Genomic DNA, 25,824 nt, shown 5'->3' with positions numbered 1-25,824 from the left:
TTAGAAGATTCATTGTAGCTTGTATTAAATTTGCAATTGATGGATTAGTTTCCAGTTATACGATATATTTGTAGTTTTATTAAGTACTTTGTTTTATTACCAATTCAACAGAGACAGTTGTTTTATGAGTTTTATAAAGCTAAATGGTTTAAACATTGTTTAGTCGAAGGAAAATGCTTGCAAAATAGATTGAACACTATATATTCTGTTCCAGTAAGACTTTGCATAAAACATATTTGTAGTATACTGTTCACTTTTAAGACTGGTCAACCGAAACAAAACACTTTTCAAAACCTGGACCTAAACATCAAGACAATGAACTATACGCTGCTTTTATTCTCATAGCATTATGGCATCGTATGTGTTTTTTATATACTTTTGGTTATAGAAAGAAATGTGCGCATTTTGCACATTATTAAAATGTAAATATAAGTATTTTGCTACTGCCAAATTTGACGAGAAAAGATAACGAAAACATTTTAGCCTAGTGTACTATTTTTTGCACTGTATATACAGTATACGTTTTCGCTTGTATCCTCTATTTATTAAGGCGCTTTTGACTGGCCATTCATTAGATGTATGTTATTGTACACGTTATAGTCAATGGGCCGTGGGCATCCACACTCGCGTCAGGATACTCTTAAAAAAAAGTTAAGTTCCTTTTTCAAACGGTAATTTGATTAAGGTTACTAACCCGTGTCCAACCGTACCCAAAAGAATTCTCTTAAAATTCGCCAGGGTAACACAGCATGACTAAAAGTACTTAAGGTGTATAAGACTGCTTAATGAATCTTATATGCATAAGAAGAATAGACCGATTTTAAATGAAGACTATATGCTGTATAATTTGTATATACAATGCAGTATAAAAATGCAAAGCAAACTATGGATATTAATTTTATTTTACATTCAGTAGATTTAGACGTTTTATAGCATTAAAATTAGGATCGTAAAAATGTGCTATAAAATATGTTTCCAGTTATACGATATAGTCGTAGTTTTATTAAGTACTTTGTTTTATTACCAATTCAACAGAGACAGTTGTTTTATGAGTTTTATAAAGCTAAATGGTTTAAACATTGTTTAGTCGAAGGAAAATGCTTGCAAAATAGATTGAACACTATATATTCTGTTCCAGTAAGACTTCGCATAAAACATATTTGTAGTATACTGTTCACTTTTAAGACTGGTCAATAAAAGTTGCCCACTTTTGAGACTGGTCAACCGAAACAAAACAGCTTTCAAAACCTGGACCTAAACATCAAGACAATGAACTATACGCTGCTACGGTTTAAGAAAAATATTTTGATGTTTTTTTTCTTTTTTTAACAAAAATAAGGGCTGTTCAAAAAGTCGCAAAATCCGTTTTTTCTCCTCGCATTATTAACATAACAGAATTGTTATTTATTTCTTCGGGTACAGTAGTGAAGATCAGGTTAACCAAACTAGAAAGAAATAAGAATTATACAAGCTTTATTTATTATTTCCTGTATTATACGTCCACAGGTTCAATAGTTTGCAGAAACGTTTAAAAATGAGTTTCAAACAAAAGAGCATGTTCATGTTTTGTTTCGGTTTCATGGTGGGCGCATTCGCGTCTTATTTTCCTTGCTTATCACAAGTTTTGGTAAGTTTGCATTTCATTTTAAACTTAAAATTAATAGTTATAAGCTAAAGCTTAGATTTTACAAATCTTAAGTTTACTCAAATTTATTTATTATTCATATTTTAAAACGTCATGGGTTTCATAAATTATTTAAATAGTTTCTTAAACGAGCAAACCTAAGAGACACAACTCCTCTTACAACCGTTGCCATGACTGAGCCACCACAAGTACAGGACTCACAAGTACAAGAGTCGCAAGAATTTATGTCTCTGATGAAATCCATACAAAAAGAACGTAAAGAAACATTACAAAGAGCTTGCACAAACCTAGAGAAAAACTGCAAGGGCACGGGGACCACACATTTTCAAAGGGCTTTCTTTTCGAAACGATATCAGGTGAGCATAACCTGTTTCATCTCTTCGAATACAAAAACCAAGTTCAGACCTATAATAAAAGAGCGAAGAGAGAGCAGCCAAACAACATTTGTTAAGAAATAAACACGGCATTGGTAAATGGTGTCAAATAAAAACGTGGCTGCTAAACCCAAAGACGGATCTGTAAATATGAAAACGACACTTGATCAGAGCAATAGTTTTGCCAAGGGTATTTACATACTTTAACACTGCTATTACAACTTAGTGCATTTTCACATGTCATTTTCTGACAAAAAGCTGGCTCATTTTTAATCACTTTACTTCATAGCTTGCAGCATGCGACATATATAAGAGTGGGAGTACAACAATGATGCATTCTATATTAAAAATGAATGGTGTGGCTTGGGAAAGTTTAAACTTCCGAGGGATGATGGACGCATCGGCGAAAATTCGTTTTAGCTCAATAACTGACAATGAGGAAAAAACTGCAATGTGGAATGCCTATACTAAGGTTTGATACGAAAATTACAAGTCACAATATAACATCTTAAAGATTTGATCGACTGTATATAAACAAGTTTTTTTCTGTGTCTTATCATATAGTAGGGTGGGGGGAGATGGGACACCTTTAGCACTGAATATCCAAATATCCTGATCGTGTTTTAAACAATTAACAACAGTCTATAGGAGTCGTGAGGATACGTTTTTTTATAATTCTTTGACTGTTTTTCGTTTACTACCAAATGGGACAAGAAAATAGAATAAAAAGGTGTCACATCTTCCACCACCCTACTACATATAGGCTGCATTTCAATTGTAACAAGAGAATTTAAAACAAGCGGAAACCTAAAAAGAAATGCCGAAATTATGTTACTTCTGCTTTCGGGCATAAAGTAATATAGACTTTTTTTACCTCCTTCGGTTTAAAACGTTTCCTAAGTTTAATTAATGTTTGAATCACAGATCATTCTTGTACGACATCCATTTGAAAGATTTGTGTCAGGATATACGAACAAGCTTATTCCGTCGGGAGTTGGGTTTGGGGGTTACTACAAGGAACTATCACCTCAACTGAATAAAGAATATCGTCACCTTAGATCGGATGTGAGCAAACGCAACGCTACCGAACCTAAACACGCAACGTTTGAAGATTTTCTTAATTATTTGCTAACAACAAAAGAAAGACCAATGGACGGCCACTGGGCGGATTATGTGCAGCTTTGTGAGCCTTGTGCGCATGGTTATGACGTCATAATGAAGATGGACACACTGGAAAATGACGTACGTTACGTGACGTCACTGCTGAACCTAACTGCCGAACACAGCAAAGATTTTTTTAAAAATCAAATCGGTCGTTCTACAAAAAGCAACAAAACCATGGAATATTTTGAAACGATCCCGAAAGAGTTGGCGAACAGACTCTATGAAAACAGACGGCGGGATTTCGAAATGTTTGGATATAGAAAACCAGAATGGATATGTTGATTCCATCTGACCGTAAAAAAAAACAAATTAAACGTAAGCCTGTAACTGGTATAACCAATCTATCGAGTAGCTCATATATGCTTTATATTTGTAGGTCTTTGTAAAGGTATTAGTAATGAAATTAGGTTTAAAATAGTTTTGTATGTTTTGTATTTTATAATGTGATGAATTACCGGTTATTTTTAATGAGTGGTTTTTCTTGTATCAATATTACGTAGCGAGGTTAGCATGCTGTATCATTACTCAGCCTAGTGGACTAAATTGTCATATAGTTAGCAAGTATAGGCGCGTCAGTTCCTAATTTACAATGAGAATTTCGTAACGATCTTCCGCCAAATTGCATCAAAAACAGGTTACGTGCACGCAGATTGTAGGGGCAATGTTGGTGTAATGTAATTAGCAAGCAAGCAAAGGGTAATTATCGTGTAAATAAGCTATACCTTGCACAGCCACTATTGGCTGTGAGAATATGCAAAATAGAGTCAGCGTCTAAAATCATAGATACCTTACATGGATAGTCATCTCTTTAATTGTTTTAATATGACGTCATATTTTTGTTTCGGTTCAGTGACTCTGTTTGTTTGTGAACACAAATTTGATATCCTGATACCTGTAAGGTATCTATGCTAAAATGCTTCGGCGTTAATGCTGCAACAAACCGCACTTATTCGAAGAAAAACGCAGTAAAATGTAAATCACGGTTAAGCGTGTGGTTTTATGTGCTGGCAAATGGAGCTTATTATATTGAGGTACAAAGAAGGCCTCTAATGCAAAAGGATGGTTAAGCTGACTATAGGAAAAAGAGGAACAAAACGTGGCCTATATACTGTATTGAATTTAAGAAACATTAATTGTAGAGTATAGTACAGAAACACAGCATGACTGTATATATAGCTGGTTTCGTTGTTACTGTTCATGAATCATATGTTGGTATCTTGCATATAGCTATACGTATGCCTGGGTTAAGATACCGCATTGTTTATCTTCAAGGGGAAAGACGAGTGATATTTGATGACAGATCAATAGGTTTTACAATGCTTGATTCAGGTCGCCACTATATGCCGCTTGTTTGCATTTTGCATGCAGCTAAAAATAAACCGACCATTTTCAGTAAGAACGTTGGATACATGCATCTCCATTTTACATGTATAAATACGCAGATGTTTAAAATAGCCGTGTGTTGGATATGAATGTTGCGAATTGTGTATGTTAATATGTCTTAAAATTCATGGTGTATGTGGATACAAACGTTGCGAAAAGCAGTTGCTTTGAAAGGTTGCAGGCGATTTTTTTAAAGGAATTTAGAAACAATTTCTAATTTTTTGCAGTTTTTTGCAGAGGAATTTAGAAACAATTTTTCATTTTTGCAGATTTTGGTTTACTGTTAGAAATCAAATGTAACGGTATTTGATTTTTTAGATTATACCGTAATAATTGTTAAGAATTTGTGTTTTTCGTTTATGTTATAAATGTAACGGATTTTTTAGAGTCTGATTGTACTGTCAGAAGTATAACGATATCTGTTTATTTTTTAAGATTGTTGTTAGGAATGTAACGGAGATTCGACTAACCTATCACTGATTCAGAAGCGGAAACACGATGAGCCAAAACAAAAGTGCGGCCAACGTAACTTACCGGGAATTTAGCAGTTTACAATGGATCGCATGCGAACTTACATCCTGCATTTTCTCAGTGGCTTGCTGCTATGTTTTGATCTGCCTTCTGGTTTATGAGATTCGTATGCGAACGCAGTCGGTGGACCAGGGTGTAGCGACGGTCAGCGGAGATAATTCGATAGTGCAACAATCTGTACGATCTGACCGTCGGAAAGCTAAGAAAACTAGACGCAATCAAAAATGGTATGTTTCATGTTTTCCCTTGCCATACTCTGCATAAACGTTTGTAATTTCGACGCAATAAAATCTGTTTTAGTGGCAACTGATTTATGTGGATTTTATTTGCACATATACACAACGTTGCTTTTCCAGGTTGAGGTACTTCACGATTCTTTGCACCTTATGCGCCGTGCTGAAAGTCCTGGTCAATCAAATCGATCTCTTCTGGGGTACAAAGAGCTCGATTGCCTGCACACTTTTCAGCATTACCTCGATATGTGGATACGGTGGCTCATTGTTCTTCATATACATAATCCTATGGCTTCGTCAATACATCGTGCAGTCTCACTCAGCTCTTAGACATTTGCCACACAGAAATATCCGCGTTTACGGCGGTAGGATCCTTCTTGGTGTGATGTTAACTCTCTTCGGCAGCCTTTTCGTGCTTAACTTCGTCACCATTAAAGTCAGGCATAGTCCAGACGGGTGTATTTTCGCCGACAGTGGAGAAGTTTCACAATCAGCCAGATCGCTCGCGGGTTTAATTTTTACTATAGTATTCCAACCAGCGTTTGCGGTCCTTTTACTTTACCCTCTCCTGAAAAAGCTCCCAAGCCACAGAAGACCAAAACTGACATCTACATCAATAAGACCAGCACATCCAGGAGCCAAAAAGTGCAACAGCGTCGAACAGGTAAAGTCTTTGATCAGAAGAACCTTGATTGCAATAGCGTTGGTCACCGTGAGCGATATCGGAGCAATCGTGGCCACGTTTCTGTTAGAAAAGCAACCGATCATTTTCGTAGCGCTCGCGTACGATGCAAACGCGTTTGTAGGCATCGTGTCTGCTATATACTCATTCACTGATTGGAGGCAGCGGTTTCTCGGTAAAAAAACTCCCAATGCTGACGTTGAAAAAACTGTGTAAATAACAATCTTTTTTATTCTTGGTATGCCATGACATAATTTGTATACCATGGGCCAGTACTGTACAACTGTTGTGTACCTCGCTTTGATTGATTACATGAGAAAAATAAATAAACGAACACCAAATTTATGTAGGAGATGTTTGAGTGAAATAAACCACTTCTAAATCTGTTTGTGGTTCATTTGATCTCGTTTGGAGCACGTATTGCTCTAAAGTGACGACTAGCGGATACTTTAGTAGATCCAGAATGTCGACGGGTGGTGAAATGAGCTCTATTTTTAAAAGCTTGTATAAAACGTATCTGGATTTTGGGGTGTATAAAACCGCAACTTCGTAGATAGCGAATTTTCAAACTTACCCTCCCAAAATTACGTCTTGTAGTAAGCCTACCAATAGTTAACGTTGCACTTTCCATAAAAAAAGCGAGCAAAACAGGTCCATATTTATCAGGATTACGTCATCTATGTCTGCGACAGATATCATACTTTTTATGGCAATATTTCGATTCAAAACAAAATCCAGTTTTTGTTGTTTTCCAATCTAAAGCTCTTCTCTTATCGATCGAGGGTTGGGAGTTCGAATACCGCCGACCGCACTCGCCGCGAAAAACGAGTTGATGGTTTTCGGACCCTCGAGTATTACATCATTCACAGCGAATCAGTTGCCTTTAAAATGACGTCACTTGTATCGACCAGAGAGCGAAAAACGTCCAACAAGACACAAAATCAATAGATAGATCAATACACAAGCCCGGTAAACCACTGCTGAGTTTATTTGCTTTAAATTTAAAGCTTCATTTATTGGCACTTTGAAGTGGTGAAACAGGAAAACAAAACAAGTATACAGCGCCTATATACTTATTCTTTCCAGTTGTTCATTGTTTTTGATACTCAAATTGCTGCAGGTGTGCAGCTATATATTTCGGTTTTATGCAATCTTTATTTGTTTCCTCCGAGACTAAAAACACCTGCATACGACAGCTGCTGTTTCTAAACTCTGTTGGCTTAGCATAAGGCCTGGGCTGTAATTGCTTTCGATCTGGTGTAATCTGGGGTCGCCACTAAGGTCGTACGAGTTTATGCGCTCAACTCATCCTAACCAATCCCTCAGAAAACAAGCAATGAAAGTGATTACTTGTGCTTTCCATAAATAGTTCTAAATTTTCAAGTTTTTTCGTACTTTTTGCGCAACTGCAGTAAATATGATGTCCCGAAAAAGTCGTATAAACTTTTTATAAAACATCACTCTTTGTTATCAATCAATAGTATTCCAACAATGTAAACGAATAAATAAATAAGTGCTAAATTTACTAGTTAGGTGTTAAACTTACCGCTTAAAGTTATATTGACTACCATACTTTGGAGCAGTTGATCGTCGTCGGGGGTGTAGCTCAGATGGTAGAGCGCGCGCTTAGCATGCGCGAGGTACCGGGATCGATGCCCGGCACCTCCACATCTTTTATTTTGTATTTAAAAGCAGTTGACGTAATCGTGTTTTCACATCTTTTCGCTTCAGGGCTTAAACACCTGTGAATTAAATATAAAGTATTAAGTTCCACGTGGAATGAGATATTTCGAAAATTTTGAGAATTTTACAAAACGTTTTCGCCAATTATACGGCTTATCCTCGCTTTGCTGATAAATCTTCACTTAGTATTACATCATTATGTCACAAGCGCAATGATTCATACGCCAGACATTCTTCAGCTTGAGGATTAGTCATCGTATTTACTTTCTACGATCACTCAAGTACAAAAGCAATTGTCATGTTTCGTAAGAGTGTTCTAAAAAAACTCGCGTGTAAAATACCCATTAAAGTACTGAGGGGTAAGATGGGATACCGTTAGTACCTATGTCCCGATATTTCCTGGTTGTGTTTTTAACAATTAAAACGCTTTTTTTTATGATCGCGAGAATACAGTAATATATTAATGCAAATATTGTTTGTTTATTACCAAATTGGTTAAGGAACGAAAAGGAAAACATGCCGTATCTTACCCCACTTTACTATACAAAATCTCTTTAGTTCCCATTAATACCGAGCTTTTTTCTATATCGGCAGATTTACGAAGCAAAATCAAATACGGTAACTTATAGTGTAATTGCGCAAGCGATAAGCAAACACCACGTGACTGGTTAATTGTCCGTCGCAACAAACCGCAACTTACGCAAATATTTTATCTCAACACTAGGATACGAAAATGTAAGTTACTAAAAATAGCAATATGTTGGTATAATGACCATTTATCTAAAAGCATAAGTACGTTTACATTACTATGCCTCGTAAACGGCCTGTAAAATACCCACCAGGTAATATCACACCTATACAAACTGGTAGAGGTTATAGGATAACACACTCGGAAAAAGTGGTACGTTTAACTAACGACTGTTTCAATATGTGGTGAAATAGTGACTAAAACTTTTTATTATAGCACAGGGCAGTTTAAAGGGGCCTAAAATATCACAAACATTGTATTCAGAACACGGTAAACTTACAGGGGTTGAGTCACTATGTTGTTCTGTTTAAACAATGATTAATTAGTACCAAGCAGTCAACTAGTGTACCTAAGAAAGAGAGAGAGCGAGAGAGAAAAAGAGAAAAGAAAAAACGATCACCGCATTACCAATGACGTAATGCTTTTCGGTATTCGAGCCCCCCTCTCGCACTCCGATATAAAAGAAGAAACAAAGTGTTTCTCTTAAGAGAGATGCGCAAAATACTCGCGAGAGAATACGTCATCGTTAGCGAAGAAATAACGAATAGTAGAGTCAGTGTACAGAGCAGAAAGCTATACGTAATTCATGTTACACAATACAGTCGACCATTGGGCAAGGAACAGTCTCTTACAGTTGTGGATAGCTAAGTACACATAGGTTAGTTAAATGGCTGACATGCTTGATAGTTAACTGGTAGTAACGTGCTGTTTTCTACTCGCACAGAAACATCTGTAGGCTTATCTCTTGCTTTAAAGCCTAACTGTATCAAGATTTTGAATTCAGGCTGTTTGGAAAACTTCAACGGTGCTTATTTCGACGGAAATGCAAAGCTATTGAATCAGAAAAGAAGAAAACGGCCTTGAAAGCGCAAGAAAGACTATTGTATGCCATATAAGAATGCCTGTGTCCAGAAACCTTTCGTTACCTTCGTCAATTGAGGCACGCAAGTTTAAAAAACGACCAGGTAAGCTTAAGTTCTTGGCAAAGAACCGTTACGGTTATTGCTATCTGCTTGTTATGCGTTTCCACTGAATACCACACTGTTCTACTAAAACGGATATACGCAGTGCGTCATATTTTACCAATGGTTTTAGGTTGCTATAGACGACACGGATGATTTATAAACGGACGTGTGAAATATTTTGAATCATGTGAAACGATTGAGTGTCGATTTTAGTTACAAATGTATGTTAATCAGCCAGTACGAACAGTTTTTAGCTCGTTCTCTGTAACCATAGGCACAATAGGCGATTCAATACGACGGCGTTTCGCATATCGCTTCGCGTTGGTCGAACCAGCGGTCAAAATACCGAAGCTTGTATTTCGTATTTGCACCAGCGCACTCTGCGTGCCTTTAATTCAAGAATTCTCGCATTGTGTCCACTGACTGGGCTATTCATTCAGACAGGGGGCGATAAAATACGTCACGACTTGAAATACATAAATGGCCACAATGAACAGATTTTTATCTGGCCGTGTCAGATTACGCGTCATGACGTAACGAATGAACCCTACTCGGTTTCGCATGATAAACGCTTTGGGCATTGCTGACATAAGCTATATTTGCCTTTGCGGTCAATGCGTGAAAGAAGCCAGACTTGAAGTAAAATTAAGGTTTTCGTGGCCACCTGTTCTAAATGGCGAGTAAATACGATCACAATTTTCCGACTGAATGGCTTTGTTGACTTACACTCAACAGCCCTAATACGTCAGCAAGCACCACGCGATTACGTCAGAGCTCCCGAGTCTCCTCGCGCTTTAGCGAGATTACGCGACCCCGGTATACCAGTTTGTCGATAGCGTCATGGCCTCCTTGAAGAGGGGCCTGTTAGGTGTATTTATACTCCTGGCTTCCAACCAGTTCCAATGCCGATCGATTGCTACCATCCCGCAGACAAAACAAAGCAGAGTTTGTGCTCTGCTTAAGTGATTAAGCCATACGTAGACGCTTTTATACGGCTATTCAACATGGCCGGGTACTTCATTCTCAAACCTAGTTTCCAAAGCGGAAGCAATACGATAAGCACTGTATGTTGTACGTGGAGCAATCTACTGTTATAAGTGGTACAATGCAAAGTGCTTGGTTTGGATTTAAGGAGTATGTTTGTAGCGTTATGAATTTGCATTGTGGTCCTTCTTATGTAATCTCCGTAATCGCGGTATACGCTTGCGTTATTTATAAGTAGCGTGATTTAGTCAGACCCTAAGTACAGCTACGCAGCTGCCGGATTAGTAATTACTCCACCAGCGTTCAATTACCTTTCGAAATAAAACTTAGCGCGTATTGTCGGCAGCACTTAAGTATTCTTAGTTGGTAACTCGATTAATAACAAACTTAACACGTTCACCTCAATCCGCGTCGGTTCGATTTAAACTTCTGCACGGTTATAATTAGCAGCGCGAACAACAATGTCCGCGTTTATGGCGTAACAATGACGGCATTGTGACGAGAAGAGGTACCGCAACGGGAGAGAGAGAGGTCTCTGGCGCGATTTTCGCAAATCGAAGCGCCAGCCATGGTTATAGGTAGGAAGCATATCCTACTGACTAGTCACTGTATCCCGAGGCGAGGCGACCGTGAGTCAGGTTCTAGCGCTCGCACGCGATCGAAGTTATCAAATGGTTACGTCATCGCGTACTCTCGTAGAGAAAGCGCGTCGGTTTAGACGCCGAGACACAAAAAAATCGCTCGCTTTTCACTTAAAAACGTGAAGCGCTTTTGCCACCCAAAAAAAAAAACTTTTTTTGCGGTCTATCTTCGGCGGTCCGCAACTTTTCACCTAAAAAGGCGCTGTGGCTTTTAAGCCACCGCGCGCACTTCACGTTTGACTGCCTTGTTTGTGTGTTAGTATTCTTAGCGTAACTTCGCCTTATATAGTAGGAATCAAGACCGCTGTATCAGCTAAGCCGGCAAGAAGTTGTTTAAGGTATCAACGTTCCGTAAATGCCTCTTACTCAATCCGAATCATTACATAACTAACTTATTACCATACATTGATGACGTAACCTACCCAAACAGCCCGATCGTCTTGTTAAGAGATGACGTAATATTAAATAGAATTTGACGAAGCCCATTCGAAACTAAGAAATTCAAATCAACTTTAACCGCCCATAGATTGACCCTATATTGAACCTTAACGCTGAAAGAAGCTTTCATTAAAAGGCTTAGTCATTCGTTTGCTTTGTTATTGCCATGAACTATTAAAAGCTATGTTGATGTACAGAGAATGAATGGCCAGGTCAGCGCTGACGTATTACATTTCTTCACGTTTCAATTCACACAATTACTTTCTTCTGAAAACAGCGTAACAAACACATTTGCGAAATTTAATGACGTAACGAAACCTACACCTTGCGTCACCTGACCACGATGAATCACCCCTTGGCTTTGTAAGAAGACGACACAGCTCATTATGACGTCACAAAATAACACTTGCGTATTGATTTGAAACAATGTGACGTTAATAGACCTCGCGCGGTGTATATTTGCATGTAGCTTACGAGACACTTACATGTTTAGTGCTCATGCCTAACGGGTATCACGCATAAAAATGACATGAATTTTACTGCGGCCGATTGCTTCTTAGAACGACAATTCCACGATTATGACATCATATAGCTACCCGTTCCACACGTTCTGTTCGAAGAAAGTGAAAAAAACGACCCATTTTCGCAGAAGAAACGAATAGTGACGTGATGCCGTAAAAACGGACTGAATTATTGATAGTTTATAATAATTCCAATGGGCCAGATTGCGCTTACATGTCGTCACCCTAATTTGCCGGATTAACGCAGCGTTAACCGCTTGCTAAATATATTCGGGACCCATTTTATATCTCAAAACAACTGTAACGTGATTATAATAAATATTTTATGCACATACGCTCATTGTCATTTGCATATCTCGAACCCTAATACCCTGTACTATACGGACAATGATTTAACTATACATAAAAGAAATTTAATAATGTTCCGCTGGCTAATACAAGACATGCAGACATCACCTACGATCCCACGGTAAATTGAAACAAATCAATTGTCCGGTAAGGAAAGCTATGTCGAATATACGAGATGGTTATTTTTAAAGTACCAAATTTCGGTGATGAATAGTGACCAGATGTATTACGCCATACACGATACATCGTTACATTGTCAATTTATTTGCTGACATATCATACAGATACAGGTTGTACTTTCGTTTATCGCTGACGATTTCGATTGAAACTTAATCTCGCAACAAGATGACGTCATTTAATTTAATGTCTGGCCTCTGTCAGCCGTTGAAAGAATGTCGTAATTTTATATTCTTGATCAAATGGGCTATTAAAGTTAATAACGTTTTAACGTGGGCTAGTTTACACGCTGGACTACACAGTTTCGCTTGCGTTTTTCGGTAGAACAAGATGCGTGCCAGACCAACATTTCACGGTGCGAGGATATTTTTAACGTCCTCCGCTTCATCGATGTTGAATAATACCCGCCTGACCGTCTGTGACGTCATAGAGAATAAAAAGCATGAGTGTGTCGTCATCGTAAAGTTATTGTGCGGGAGGGCTTCAAAATTATTTTTTTAGCGTCCGATAGCGCAATTGACAATAGAACGAGAAGTATATAGACATGAATAATTACTAAGACATCCAATGAATTAATGGTCTGTTGAATGTACGGCAAAAAAACAGGCACTCAATCCCGTTACGTAATATGCATGGTACGCGGATTCTTTTGTTTTTTTTACCAAGTTTCAGAAAATAATATATCTGTATATTAATAAAGTATTTGTAAGGTTTATATACAGTTTGTCTCAAGCTTGTGTTATCACAATGCAGTCTGTGCTTTCATTAAGTCTTTGCTTTGCCGAAAATAAGCAGCCAGCGGCGCTAAAGCGATTAAGTGTCTTTTCTCAAACGTTTGTTAGATATAGCGGTCGTGTAGTTGGTTTCGATGACGTTGGTAAAGGTGACGTGAAATTTAGGGACCTAATTATAATTATGTCGTTGAAAAAAGTTTATCCTGCAGGTTATGCAACAGGGCCGTTTGGTTTTCCCTTGTTTGTCACAATATTGCGTCACTCGGCGCCCTATAGCTTTTGGAAATGAAAACAAATAACAAAATACCGCGTGACGTCAACCGCTGGCTTGTCATTTTGCTTGCGGCTTTCTGTCGACGAGGCGAAGAAATGTTACCGGCTAAAAATACCTTGTTTTGAAGCTAGGCATTTGAGGGCGCTTGGTGGCCTTGGAGGGGTGTCACGGTGGTGATTAGGACCTCTGTTCAGGTTTACAGCATTGTGCGTATAAGGGAAAGTTCGCGCGTTATTTGCGTGACACCTCACAACGACTTAACGGAAATTGTCGCTGTTTCGCAACAAACACGGAAAACTGTATATTAGTCAAACGTAAGTGCGCGTCTTGCGAGCGAAGAATACGCTGGTCTGGTGCCACGTAATGGTAGCGCCACCGAAACTGTGTCACAACTTAGCAGTTTTCGAGTCGCCCACGTGCCGTTACGCTCCGGCGGCCAGCGTTCGAGTGGTACTTTTCCACTCACTAAGCTTCGATCCACTCAGAAGGCTCTTGTGTCAAAAACGCAATTTAAATCGCCTCCGAACCGAGGCTAATCAGATTTATGCAATTTAGTTCAAACCATGATCATATCTCTTCCCTGACGCGCCATTAAAACGTTAGGAAGTCGTTTCTGCACACACGAAAACTCCCACGGAGTTTCCGTTACATTTTTTGTTGGTTTATCGTTTCAATTTAGGTGAATTTGGTCGTGCACTTTTACCCACGGCCATTGTATGGTAAAATGTCAACAGTACACACTAATATGGGCAGTTATATATAAGCTTTAAACTTGACGACAAGTCTATCATAACGTATCCTTGCATTTGACAAAAAAAGCGCAAAAACTTTCCCACAGTACCGCGTGCTCACCTACGTTACAATAGCGGAAAAAACAAACCAACGAAACAATACCTGGAAACAGGATATTATTTCGTTTGAGGGTTTTATAATATACATATCTAAATACACAAATCAGTTTCCCAATATACATATTATACGTCATGTGTCATTGATTAAGCACGCTGAGCATTAATTAATCAAGCGCGCAAAGCTGCAAAGCTTTTTGTTGCTGCCGACTTAAGTGGCCACTTGCAAGTCGAGATAAACGAGCTATTCCAAACTGTTTAAAGAGTGCTAGAGCTTCGTCAATCTTTCAATGTATTAGCTACTTTGTCTCTTCAGAGAGCGTGTATATAAGTGGAGTCAACTGTATATATAAACTGTAGTACACGGCTTAATCAAACAATGCAAAATCGTTTACTGTATTTTTGTTGTCTATAAAATAGACAGAAAAATTTTAAACGGTTTATAATCTGCCGATGCTGTGTAACCTATAGCGCCCCCACTTGGATCCCGCATTGCGACCGATGCATTATTTATATCGATGGAAATACGTCATTGTGGTCGTTGCCTTTGACACCGTCTCTGCTCTGACGTAATACTCCATCTGAAAAGTGCCAGATAGCACACAAGACTAATGCGACACCGGGCAGCAGATATCGTTCGACGTAACCACTTCCCTCAGCGCTTTCTGGCGTTTCTGTCCCACATTAAAATAACAAGACTCCCAGATAGTTTGTTTTGATTACTTGTGACACAACGCATACTACCCACGCCTCGCTGGATATGTACACTACACATATTACGTAACTGTATTCACAAATACGGAACAGTCGGTGGTGTAACTCCCAGTGACGTATTTCAATGTAAATAAACTCGTAACGGTATTTAACATTGCAAGGCAATATTTATAAGTTATATTTGCTTTTTCAGTTGGATTTCACGACTTACAACATTGCGTTTCAATGCCTGCCGATCCGAGAAACCCCAACACGAACAATAACAACAACAACAGCAACAACAACAACGACAAGGACAAACAATCCTCCAAAATGCAATTCCGTTCCACGACACCGACAACCAATGACGCCGCAACCACTGCACCAAGCGCCCAAAACGCCCCACCCGTTTCGGGAGGGCGCACACCCGCGACAAGAAGCACTTTATCTCAACCCTGCTTGTCATCCTCAAACGTGAGAGCGACCAGCATCTTTCCGCATCTGTTTCTTGGATCCCAAAACGATGTATCGGACGAGGTAAGAGCCAAGAACTTTGTTATTCCAAAAGTTAGCAAGTAAGTCATATAGTAGGGTGGGGGAGATGGGACACCTTTTCATTCTATTTTCTCGTCCCATTTGGTAGAAAACAAAGAAAATGCAAATGCAAAGAATTATAAAACCGTATCCTTACGACTCCTATAGACCGTTGTTAATTGTTTAAAACACGATCAGGATATTAAGATATTTTGTTCTAAAGCCAAAGGTGTCCTATCTTCCACCACCCTACTATACATATTAACATGAATATGTTATTGTAAAAAATCCAAACAACCGTGTAATATTCAAATGGGAGATACACATTCAGTATGGTTGATACCACTAGAGCACGATCTGAACTTGATTCACCTTTCGCGATAGACTTAAGATTCACCTTTCGCGATAGACTGAAAATGTCAAACATTATGACGTCATAAAGAATCGATGGCGTTTTAGCTGTCGTACGAGCGCCAGGACGCGAAATTCGATTCCAAAGATCCTGTCACAACAAGGACAGATATGCAGACTAAATTAAGTTTAGATATCTCGCTAGTGGGGTGCCCTCTGGGAAAATAACGACAAGACATAACATAAATAAATTTTGCATTAAAATTGCTGCCACGTACAGGCTCGTCGTAAATACCGTGTGCTGACCTGCAAGGCATGGGCACAGATGGTGATGTCGAGCTCTTTACACTAAACTGCAGATTACTGTCAAAGCAAAATGTACGGCGGGCTAATACATTGCATATACACAGGATATAATGAAAGGGAACAAAATCTCGAATGTTCTAAACGTGAGCTGCGCATGCGCACGACCCCCGAACCTTGACGACGACCATTTTCGACGGATTTCGGTCCGAGATAACTATCAAGAAAAGATAACTCCACATTTGGACGAGGCCGTCGAATTTATCGGTAAGAAAAATATGATTTTATCTCAGTTTGCTTATTTACTCGTGTTTTGGTTTGCATTAAATTTTAGTCGGCAACAAAAAATGTCTAAATAAATCAACTTAACCCACAGAATCGGTCAGAGTAAAGAATGAAAGAGTGTTGGTGCATTGCTTAGCTGGTGTATCAAGATCAGCAACTGTTGCAATCGCATACGTCATGTACTACCTTCGTCTTAGTTTTGAGGACGCTTACAGGTAAATATTCATGACGCCATTTTGATTTTCGCTTTTAGTTTATAGTTATGAATATCGCTTGACCTTTTGTTTCAACCTTGCACCAAACTGGTGGATTGAAAAATGTTGTTTGTTTCAAACGGTTAAATGTCACGTCATATCATAATAAAGTTCGAATTCCCATCGCGTTTAAAATCTCAACCCCGTAATTTCTTCCGCATCGCTGTGTGAATTGCAAGTCGATTCCCTTGAGGTTAAATGGAATTTCAGTTTGCACCCACGATAGTTAATACCTTGCCAGCAGTGCACTCTCTGGACCTGCCCTGGGCCAAGTAATAATCACTTGACTTTTCGCCAAGTACGTTAAAGTTAAATTTCGCATGTCACCTTATAATACACTGCGAAAGAGTGGCAGGGTATTAAAAATTTCAAAACCACATCGAAATTCGACTCCTCGAGATATTTTCATTATCTGTGGTCGACAATCGGCTATTGTTACGTCACGTTAAAGGCACGCGCGTCAAGGACAACAAGTGCTCTTCTTTTTTCTCTCCTCGCTTCTCTCGTTTTTCTTTTCTCTTTTAAAAAACTCTCTCTCCTTATCGCGCAGCCGTTCGTCCCAAGCACCCCTCAATAAGCTCGTACTAAAATCGCGACAAAGAGCGAAGCGGAATGCGGAGAACGCCGTCTATTTACGACCTCGCTTCATTACGTCATCGTCAATTCGAATTCGCGCAGTCCTCTCGGTCACGAATCAATTTCGAAAACTCGGTAGATCGATAAGTAATTTCAGCACCAAATCGCCGCCACAATTGCGAAAGCAATTACCGGAACGTGGGCGCCTTTTTAATCTATTTTAAACCGTGAGTTCGGGAGCAGGGGCGGTTTACTGCATAATGACGTGTTCTGGTTTGACCTCGAAAAATCAATAATCAACCTTATAATATTCAACCTTAATTATTCTTAAGTAAAAACAGCATGATTTCGATTTGTGCCAATTTGAACAATGTACGTCACCTAATCCAGGGTTTAACTCCAGAAATTTCAACGTGCGCTGTAAACAACATCTTTAACAATAGAATCTTGTTTTTCTCAGGTTCGTGAAGGAAAAACGACCAACCATTTCTCCCAACTTTAATTTTCTCGGGCAGCTGATCGAGTTCGAAAAGAAACTTCGTGAGCGAGGTCATATGACAAAACCACGATCCAGCAGCGCCCCGGAGCTCCCCGTACCCCACCAAGCCCCCAAACCAACGCCAGTAATTGAGGTTTCCCCACCCTCGGCTCGCATCATCGAAACAAGTTTTGTTGGCCCTGACCGTTCTGTTGCTACATCATCATCTTCGTTTTGTCGTAGAAGACGAGGCCCAGCGCTGGAGAAATTATCCTTCACAGCAAACCAAGCTGTAAACGTCAGTCTGTACCCCAACAACGAAGTATATCAAGACCACCACGCACGCGGCTCAACAGCGACACCCGGCGGCGCTGGAGTTGTACTGGATTTACACGTCACCTCATCTGAACCGCACTCGCGCAGGCTTGGCAGCGACGGCCGTGAAGACGAAGCCGAGGAGTTTTCACCCGAGAGACCACGTTACGAAACCGAGCTTGTAATACCCGTCTCGTCACCCTTTAACATTGCAGCAACCAGTCAAAAGTCGAACAGCCTACCCCGCTGTGGGGCCGGTTTCTCCGGTGGTCGAATGAAACCTGGAAAGTTACTTCAGCGGGTCAACGGCATCCCTTTGCCTCAAATCAGCTGCAAAAGTTTTACGGACCCCATTGAACAAGACAACCAGTTGATATCGTTCTTGCTCCCACCTAACGTCGTACGTTCTTCGACCGCCCCAAACACACCAGCAGCAATGCGATTCGAAAGATCAAACGAAGAGGTTCGCTCTCTTACGACGTCAGATGGAAATAACGATTTTCCACGTGACGTGGAAATGACGCAAGAGGATGATGACGTAAGACAGCCGTCTCCTCCCTCCCCAACCATGAGATTCAGGAGTCACACAGATCCACTGTTCCTCCAGACATCTTATGAACAAAGGGATCAGATCTCACCAGCTTCCTCACCAAGAGTGGAACGCTTTGTCTCCAGAAAGACACGAAGTCCGAAAATCTTAAAGAAATCGTTCAACCTAAACCTCCGACCAAGTTATGGTTACCATCCGTTCCGGAGCAACAAACAGCAGTCCTCTTCATCAGTTGGCTCACGTCCAAGGACACAGGACTCTCATTTGGCTCCTGCTTCCCAGCCTCACAGGATGAGCTGCGAGAGTCCGAGTCCGGATGGTATTTCAGCTCTTTCCTTGTCTTCCCCGGTAACGGCAAAAGATGACCCGATGCGACATATCACAACCGAGCATCGCAGCTCCGCACCGCCATCTAGAGACCACGCTACGAACGTAGTAAACACTACCAACCACACCTTTAACAATTGTAGTAGAACGAGCCACAACGGAACACACGAGCCCTTCCGACTCGTTCAAGCCACTGAACTAAAAAAGAGGTGGCGCACGCAAAAGCGAGCCAACACACGAACCCACGAGTCCCCCGCCCACCCGAAAGTCGGTGAAATGGGGAGTAATGACGTAGCAAATAAACCTACAAATCCGTCTTCGCCGACGGTGCTGGCTCATTGTAGTAGCCAAGTGATCAGTTGCTCTTAGCTTTCCTTTCATCATTCGATAGCTACACTTTAAATTGCGATATTCGCAAGACAAGCACTTTATTGCGTTTCCGCGCTTCCTACGCAGTGTCCCTAGTGTTCCGTAACCACACGACCCAGTGGTAAGCTTCGCAAACGACATGCACGACGTCGACCCCGGCGAAACTGCTAACCCGTAATAACCAGACCATTGTAAACGCGTTGCAATTAGGCAGCGCTTAGATTTGGATCTCACCCCAACACAAAAGCACAAACTATGCAAAACTCATGACCCGATATGGTGCTGTCATACAAACCCACACAGTACACAGCGAAATACTTACAGATTCGAACTAAAAAAAGCAAAAAAATAAATTTCCGCATCTTTCGTTCTACTTTTTTTCGAAAACATTTGTTTTGTTTGGTATTCATTTCAGATTTTTATTTAAATGCCGTTCGAATGGAATAGCATCGTTATACCACTCTATATACTTCTTTATAGTAAGCGGTCCTACCATCTAGGTTAGTTATATATTGGTTTTTCGTTTTTACCTTCTATATTTAACCGATAAACCGTTCTTACCTACTTTCTACTTCCGTTGACACGTGCAATTCGCTGTTCTGCACAAGACCGCGTATGCTTGTATCGACTACTACAGTGAAACAACTACTTTATGAATGTCGTGAATGAGTTCTATGTCACTGAACGAATGTTTGTATGTGCGAAAATTAAAATCCAAAATCCGAAAAAATCACCCAATGCGCTTCACTTGCAAACCAAATTTTGAAATTTGTTGTAAATAACCTACATTAATAATAATAATGAACTTCGGTTTCTTTTCAGTCTTAAAAACTTCTTTAGAACCTCCCCTGCCTTTGTTAAATTTTGCAAAATCCGGTTAACGTGCGGCTGTGTGAATAATATTCAGTTTGTGTGCTATATACTGTGTGGTACGATGAATATGAAGTCAAAAACTGCTCGGTACTTTGTAGCGTATATTGTTGTCGTCTTGTGCGTGGTTCTTAAAGCGTGTACAAACAGGAATAAAAAGAAGTTCTTATACATGGCAATTTTATTGTGAATAAAGTGTTCTATTAGTCCTATATTATAAAGTGTAGGCCTCCAGAAATTTAGCAAAAATAGGCAAAGTTGGAAAGAAAATAGGTTAGAACTGTTCAGAGGGAGTTTCACTCGCCAAAACAAAGTTATCATCACGTAATTATGAAAATATTAAGCCGCCTTTGCCTGTTTAATATGACACAAAAGTTGTTCATACTTTCAAGTTATATATATGTTCATACTTTCAAGTTTTTGTTCATACTTTCAAGTTATATAACGAGATGGGACACCTTTAACACATGATATTTAAATATCCTGACCGTTTATTAAACAATTTACAACGGTCTATGGGAGTCGTGAAGATACAATTTTATAATTTTTTAATGTTTTTTGTTTACTACCAAATGTGACAGAAAAAATGAAAGGGTGTCTTATTTTCCCCCACTCCACTATACAAATACCACTTTTGCGTCATATAATACGATAATCAAATAGTGATGAAAGTTAACATCAGCTTTGATGGCCAGACCATTTCCTCAAGCGCTATATGTCGCGCGTAGGTACGAAAAAATTAGTTTACCAAACGCGAGAGTCGCCCATAGCTCCAAAGCGCCACCTAGAGACTCAAGAAAATAAACTAAAAAACAATCTCGTTTATTTTAATTACAGGTTTAGAATGCCTACAGATTATGTGAAATAAATCAATTTCCGTTGTATTGCTTAGGCCAGATTACCAATCAATACAAATACAATATGTTTAATAGTTCAGCAGGTGCAAAAAGGCCACCACGCATGAAACCTCATTTATTTTTTATTACGTCAATACATTTAAGAAAAAAATAATTCGTACACCAGCTGTAGTTTGAATGAATGGATGTAACTTTTTATTCTCACGCGGCGGGTAGCGACCGTCGTTGTAACACGGGTGTTCTGTTTCATACACCTCGTGTCCGCTTACGTGTTACCGCAAGTAACTGCGTATGTAACTTTGTGGGTAATTAGTGTATTAGGAAATCACACGTAAACTGGTTTGTTGTTTTTTCCACTGAAGTGGTTTAAAGGCTCGACAATTAATCCGTCTCTGCAAAGTAAACAACGAAATTTGACCGTCTGTTGCCCGCTACCGCTGTTAAGATATAGTAATTGTTAAAACCAATGCATGTCTGTGTGTAAAGAGAAACTAGTTTGACAGCTCGCAATGGTTGGGTGAAAGGCACTTAACCTGGATACACGTCGATATGCTTCGAACCGTTGGAGTCCTGCCCCTTGTTTACGCAACCGCTTCACGTTTCAATTCGATTTTAGGTCACTAATATCAAATTGTTGATACAACACGTCAAAAACTGCACGCACGAAGTCACTCGGCGCCCTCTCAAAAACCAGACGTCTTGCAGAAGCTACTGCAGCAATCGGCTCTCTCTGGATAGGATATAAATACGTTTGACCTTGAGCGACAGCAGATTTTGCAAAGTTGCGCTAACTTTGTGTAAAATCAACTGATTTAAGCGTTCGTTCACCTCACCTGAACCCTTACGTTCGCTATTATTCTGCCATCTGCGCACCATATGTGCTGATACGAGGTGAAACGAGTGGGTTCAATTGTGTTTACATACTACGACAGCAGAATACATTTCCCCTTAACGCCACGACGCCGGTGGGAATAAAAGATGATGAAATAAACTGTGATACCGGCCGCAGTAACAGCTGATACCGCGCCGGATCCTTCAAAACACGGGGAGCTTATGATTGGTTCTCTGCAATAACAACTTAAGAGTGTACGTGCATTGCCACATGCGGCTACAGTCTCTATACGTGCGAACCTTCGCGAAGCATCATCAACAAACCAGCGACGTGTATGATTACACGCGGCGCGTCTGACAGAACAAAGCAAAACGATAGAAGAGATAGCTCGCTGTGTTTCAACGTTGCGTCAGCTATACTGCCTTTTTCTCTCGATCAAAAGGAAGCTTTACCCGGTTTATAAACGAACCGGCGGTTGCGAAACTTAATAGTGTTATATCGGCCGGCGCTACTGTTGTGTATTAGTCACATGAGATGATGAGAACTAGTCAGGCGCCGGTACCGGCGGTCAATAACCGGGTTAAAAAGGTTTAAAAATTTTCCACGCAGCACTGTAGCCGACATACGTGTCTGTCAGAACACCAAACGTGTCAACTGACACGACAACGGTATACAGTAGGGCAGGAATAGGACTACCAGTAGTATTACAGAAAATCAGAAATGTTGCGTCACAGTATTAGTTGTGTCGAAACCATGGTCAAAAGAGGCAAGTCTAGACCTGCCGTTGTTGAAACTAAATGCGATTGACGGCGCAACAGTTTTATTAACCTGCAACCCGAACAGGAGAAGCATTAGTTCCGGAGTTGACTATATAGAACAGCTTATTAGAACTACAGTGATTATTTTGTGGCATTTACCGTCACGTAGAGGATTTCTCGGCTTGTTAGGCAGAAGTGATTAGAATAGACCGCCAATGGCGTTTTTTGTGCTTTGCCGGCACCCCCACTATGAGGAACAGTACATCTGAGGTCAGCGCTTTAGTTCCGAGTCATTCGAGTTTGTGTCAACTGGACATTGGCGAGTTGCTGACAGTGGGCAGTTCGTTAGCGGACAGGCAGGGCAGTTTTACGACGAGTTGTGACTTGAACGACTTTTATTGCCGCTATTTATAGTACATTTAAAAAGTCGCACAAACTAGCGTGGACACGCGACCACGGCACACAAGTTCATTATATATATATCTGACAGTCAATCTCATTTCACAGAAACTCTATAGTTTAAATAGAATACTACTAAATATATTACAATGAGACAACCGGAGACGAGAAGAAAAAGTCAAGTCTTTATGGATAGCATCCTCACCGCTTTGAAACTCCAAGAGAGTGAAAACGAAAATGAATCGTCACAAGTTATATCGGAGTTAGACGAAAGTACAACTGACGGTAAGTGGATTTCAATTATCAATATATGCCATAACAAATTTATTTTAACGTTGTTCGCGTGCTTGGTTCGGTTGCGTCATATACCCTATAATGAAATCTTGCGGATTGACGGACGAAGTTTGTAATAAAAATAACGTTTCTATTCAAGATGAAAGGAAACATAGTTTTTACATAATACTCGATAGCAAAAATAACATACTATTTATTTTTTTGTAATAAAATTTTATTTTCCAGATAAGTGGTGGGAAGAAGAGGCAGCACTCCGAGAAACTCCTCTTATCAATGCGCTTCAAATCCAACTGGAAACACTGCTACGTCAGAGCACCGGTGAGTTGCGCAATATCTCATTAAATTTCGCTTTTTGTTATGCAGACCCACGTTGAATTTTTAATCAACTTAAATACAATCCATTGTTGCAATGCTGTTTATAACCGATAGGCAAAAATTTTCTATGATTATTTTAATGTAACTTTATACGCATGTATTAAAATGTCATTATTTTCCACAGTGTTTTCATTTTCTTTCAACGAAACTTTAACGAGGGAGATTGCGGAAGAAGTCAGTCGGACGTCTAGACAAGAGACTGGCGGCATGCGAGCTTGCCGAGTGTTCGTGCGACTTATTTCTGAATCGAACTTTTCGTCTAAAGTCTCCCACACTGAGACGTCACTCGACAAAGTTTCTGTAAATGTTGGTTGTTTAGATTTATCGGCGGGAGAAACAGTTTCCACGTTCGAACTCTACGTGTACCTCTGCCCGTCGCAATCACCACTCAACTGGATTCGTTCCGTTATTTCAGCAATTTCATCGAAAACCGCACCGAAACAACAGCGTTGTCGGGCGGTGCGTTTGCAGTTAGACTTTGTTTTAATGAAGCGAAAACTTTTCCGATCACAGGACAGCTCCGTAAAAGTTTTTCGACAACTTTCATTCAAATCGTAACTTTGTTCCAATTTAAAGAGTTTTCTATATTTACTTCCATTTGTTACACCACCGCACTTTCTCGTCCGAATTTATGTTCACACTGCAGTTTCCTTGAGTTACCAACACAACACAGCACGTGTTCAACTTCTTTTCACGCACAAACTTCACACAAACGATTAGCAAAGCTGCTGGAAGCAATGTTAAATACACTTTACTTTTCGTGCCCTATTTTTGAGCACCCATATTATGTTCTTTATGTTCTATATATTAATAAACCAAAAAAACCGTGGCAAAAATAATTTCTTTTGCTCCAAACAGACTTAAAAATAAAATTGAACCTAAATAAGTCCTACATATAGGTGCGCCGCGTTCTACAAATTACAGATACGAATGATGCGTAAGTGTAATTGACGATGTGTATACGTTTCCAAGTCACAGTCGGATTATTAGAATTCAGTATATGGACCAGATGGTTGCATATATATGTAGGCATGGCTGCTGGCTGGTAAGACGAATAATTTTGCAACACATACGCAATGTCGCTGGTTTTAATTCTGTGTATTCAGTCCGGTTAATCGATCGCACGGTCGCAGTTTCGTGTGGCAGTCATGGTGTGCGATACATTACATTGAAAAGCATAATTATACGCACACTGAGTCGTGTGCAGAACCACTATATATATAATGATATATATATTTACAGTACCCGTCGAATGACAGCAATTAAAAAGGCAATATGTCCATACTACATTGGTATACACATTGTAATCAAGTATTTCTAATATAAGCCTATAACACATCTATATACATAATACGTATAACATCGCACGTCAATGCAAAGAAGTTAACACGCGTCTGTCCAAATATTACTAAATCACTTTGCTGCATAATAAACATTACTAAATTAAATTGCTGCGTTATAAACGTTACACACGATCTGCAGTGGCCAGTGCTTCCATTTCAACGTATACTGCGTGGTTTACTAGCACGTTAACTATAAGGATACGCAACTATAAAGAGTATAGTGCACCACTGCTTAGCAATCACGCCGCCAAACGTTGATTAGTCTTAACGAAATGATAAGCCACGCATGCACACACGATTTAGCTACAAAACTGGTAGAGTTTCTTCACAGGTATTTACCTATTTTAGCAAACTGATACAACATAATGACAAAACGCATACTAAATAAGTTTTAGGAAATATAACACTATACCATCAACTGCGGTGGCTTTTGGACGTTTTTTGGACAAATAGGGTTTAATATTTTAAATAGCTTGCGAGAACAAATTATACATGCTGGCATATAGTTCCACGTAACAAAAAGTACTTTAAACGTTTTTCCAACAGTGAACCGAATATAATATACGGTAACTATTTCGTATCTTAACTCTCGTGTGTACACTAATATTCACACAAATGATACCAAACTTATAATCACCTCAAGTAATCGACGTTATCATCGTTTGCGCCCGCTCCAGTTGATACAATG

At 39.6% G+C, this 25,824-nt stretch overlaps 4 protein-coding genes, 1 long non-coding RNA gene and 1 other non-coding gene across 8 annotated transcripts; 5 read left to right on the top strand and 1 right to left on the bottom strand.

The window, feature by feature from the left end:
- The first annotated feature begins 660 nt into the window (after positions 1-660).
- Positions 661-20,457, top strand: dusp8.16 (dual specificity phosphatase). Of its 2 annotated transcripts, XM_018814685.2 has the most exons (6): positions 661-685; positions 9,168-9,408; positions 15,281-15,603; positions 16,362-16,521; positions 16,631-16,754; positions 17,830-20,457. In XM_018814685.2, exons 2-6 carry the CDS (start codon positions 9,342-9,344, stop codon positions 19,406-19,408), a joined length of 2,253 nt encoding a protein of 750 aa, XP_018670230.1. In that variant the 5' UTR covers positions 661-685; positions 9,168-9,341; the 3' UTR covers positions 19,409-20,457.
- On the top strand, positions 710-3,651 carry LOC100186506 (carbohydrate sulfotransferase 10-like). The gene is made up of 4 exons (XM_002131571.4): positions 710-1,627; positions 1,765-2,001; positions 2,309-2,491; positions 2,944-3,651. Exons 1-4 carry the CDS (start codon positions 1,535-1,537, stop codon positions 3,463-3,465), a joined length of 1,035 nt encoding a protein of 344 aa, XP_002131607.1. The 5' UTR covers positions 710-1,534; the 3' UTR covers positions 3,466-3,651.
- LOC101242726 lies at positions 4,093-6,357 on the top strand. Of its 2 annotated transcripts, XM_026837563.1 has the most exons (3): positions 4,093-5,080; positions 5,159-5,324; positions 5,454-6,357. In XM_026837563.1, the coding sequence occupies exons 1-3, from the start codon at positions 5,065-5,067 to the stop codon at positions 6,226-6,228; spliced, it is 957 nt and encodes a 318-aa protein (XP_026693364.1). In that variant the 5' UTR covers positions 4,093-5,064; the 3' UTR covers positions 6,229-6,357. The 2 variants fall into 2 exon arrangements, with proteins under 2 accessions (XP_026693364.1, XP_004226921.1); XM_004226873.3 differs by having other exon boundaries at positions 4,093-5,324.
- Positions 5,988-25,824, bottom strand: LOC113474850. Its single transcript, XR_003396561.1, has 3 exons — positions 25,774-25,824; positions 7,559-7,754; positions 5,988-6,075 (listed from the first exon to the last, which is right to left on the bottom strand). It is a non-coding gene; the product is annotated as an uncharacterized LOC113474850 (long non-coding RNA).
- On the top strand, positions 7,608-7,680 carry trnaa-agc. The gene has a single exon. It is a non-coding gene; the product is annotated as a tRNA-Ala (tRNA).
- On the top strand, positions 22,485-24,629 carry LOC100186509. Its single transcript, XM_002131639.3, has 3 exons — positions 22,485-23,409; positions 23,644-23,736; positions 23,918-24,629. Exons 1-3 carry the CDS (start codon positions 23,274-23,276, stop codon positions 24,349-24,351), a joined length of 663 nt encoding a protein of 220 aa, XP_002131675.1. The 5' UTR covers positions 22,485-23,273; the 3' UTR covers positions 24,352-24,629.

This window comes from Ciona intestinalis, chromosome 14 (assembly GCF_000224145.3).
Source record: "Ciona intestinalis chromosome 14, KH, whole genome shotgun sequence".
NCBI lineage: Eukaryota > Metazoa > Chordata > Ascidiacea > Phlebobranchia > Cionidae > Ciona > Ciona intestinalis.
This window is presented reverse-complemented; position numbering and strand designations above follow the sequence as displayed.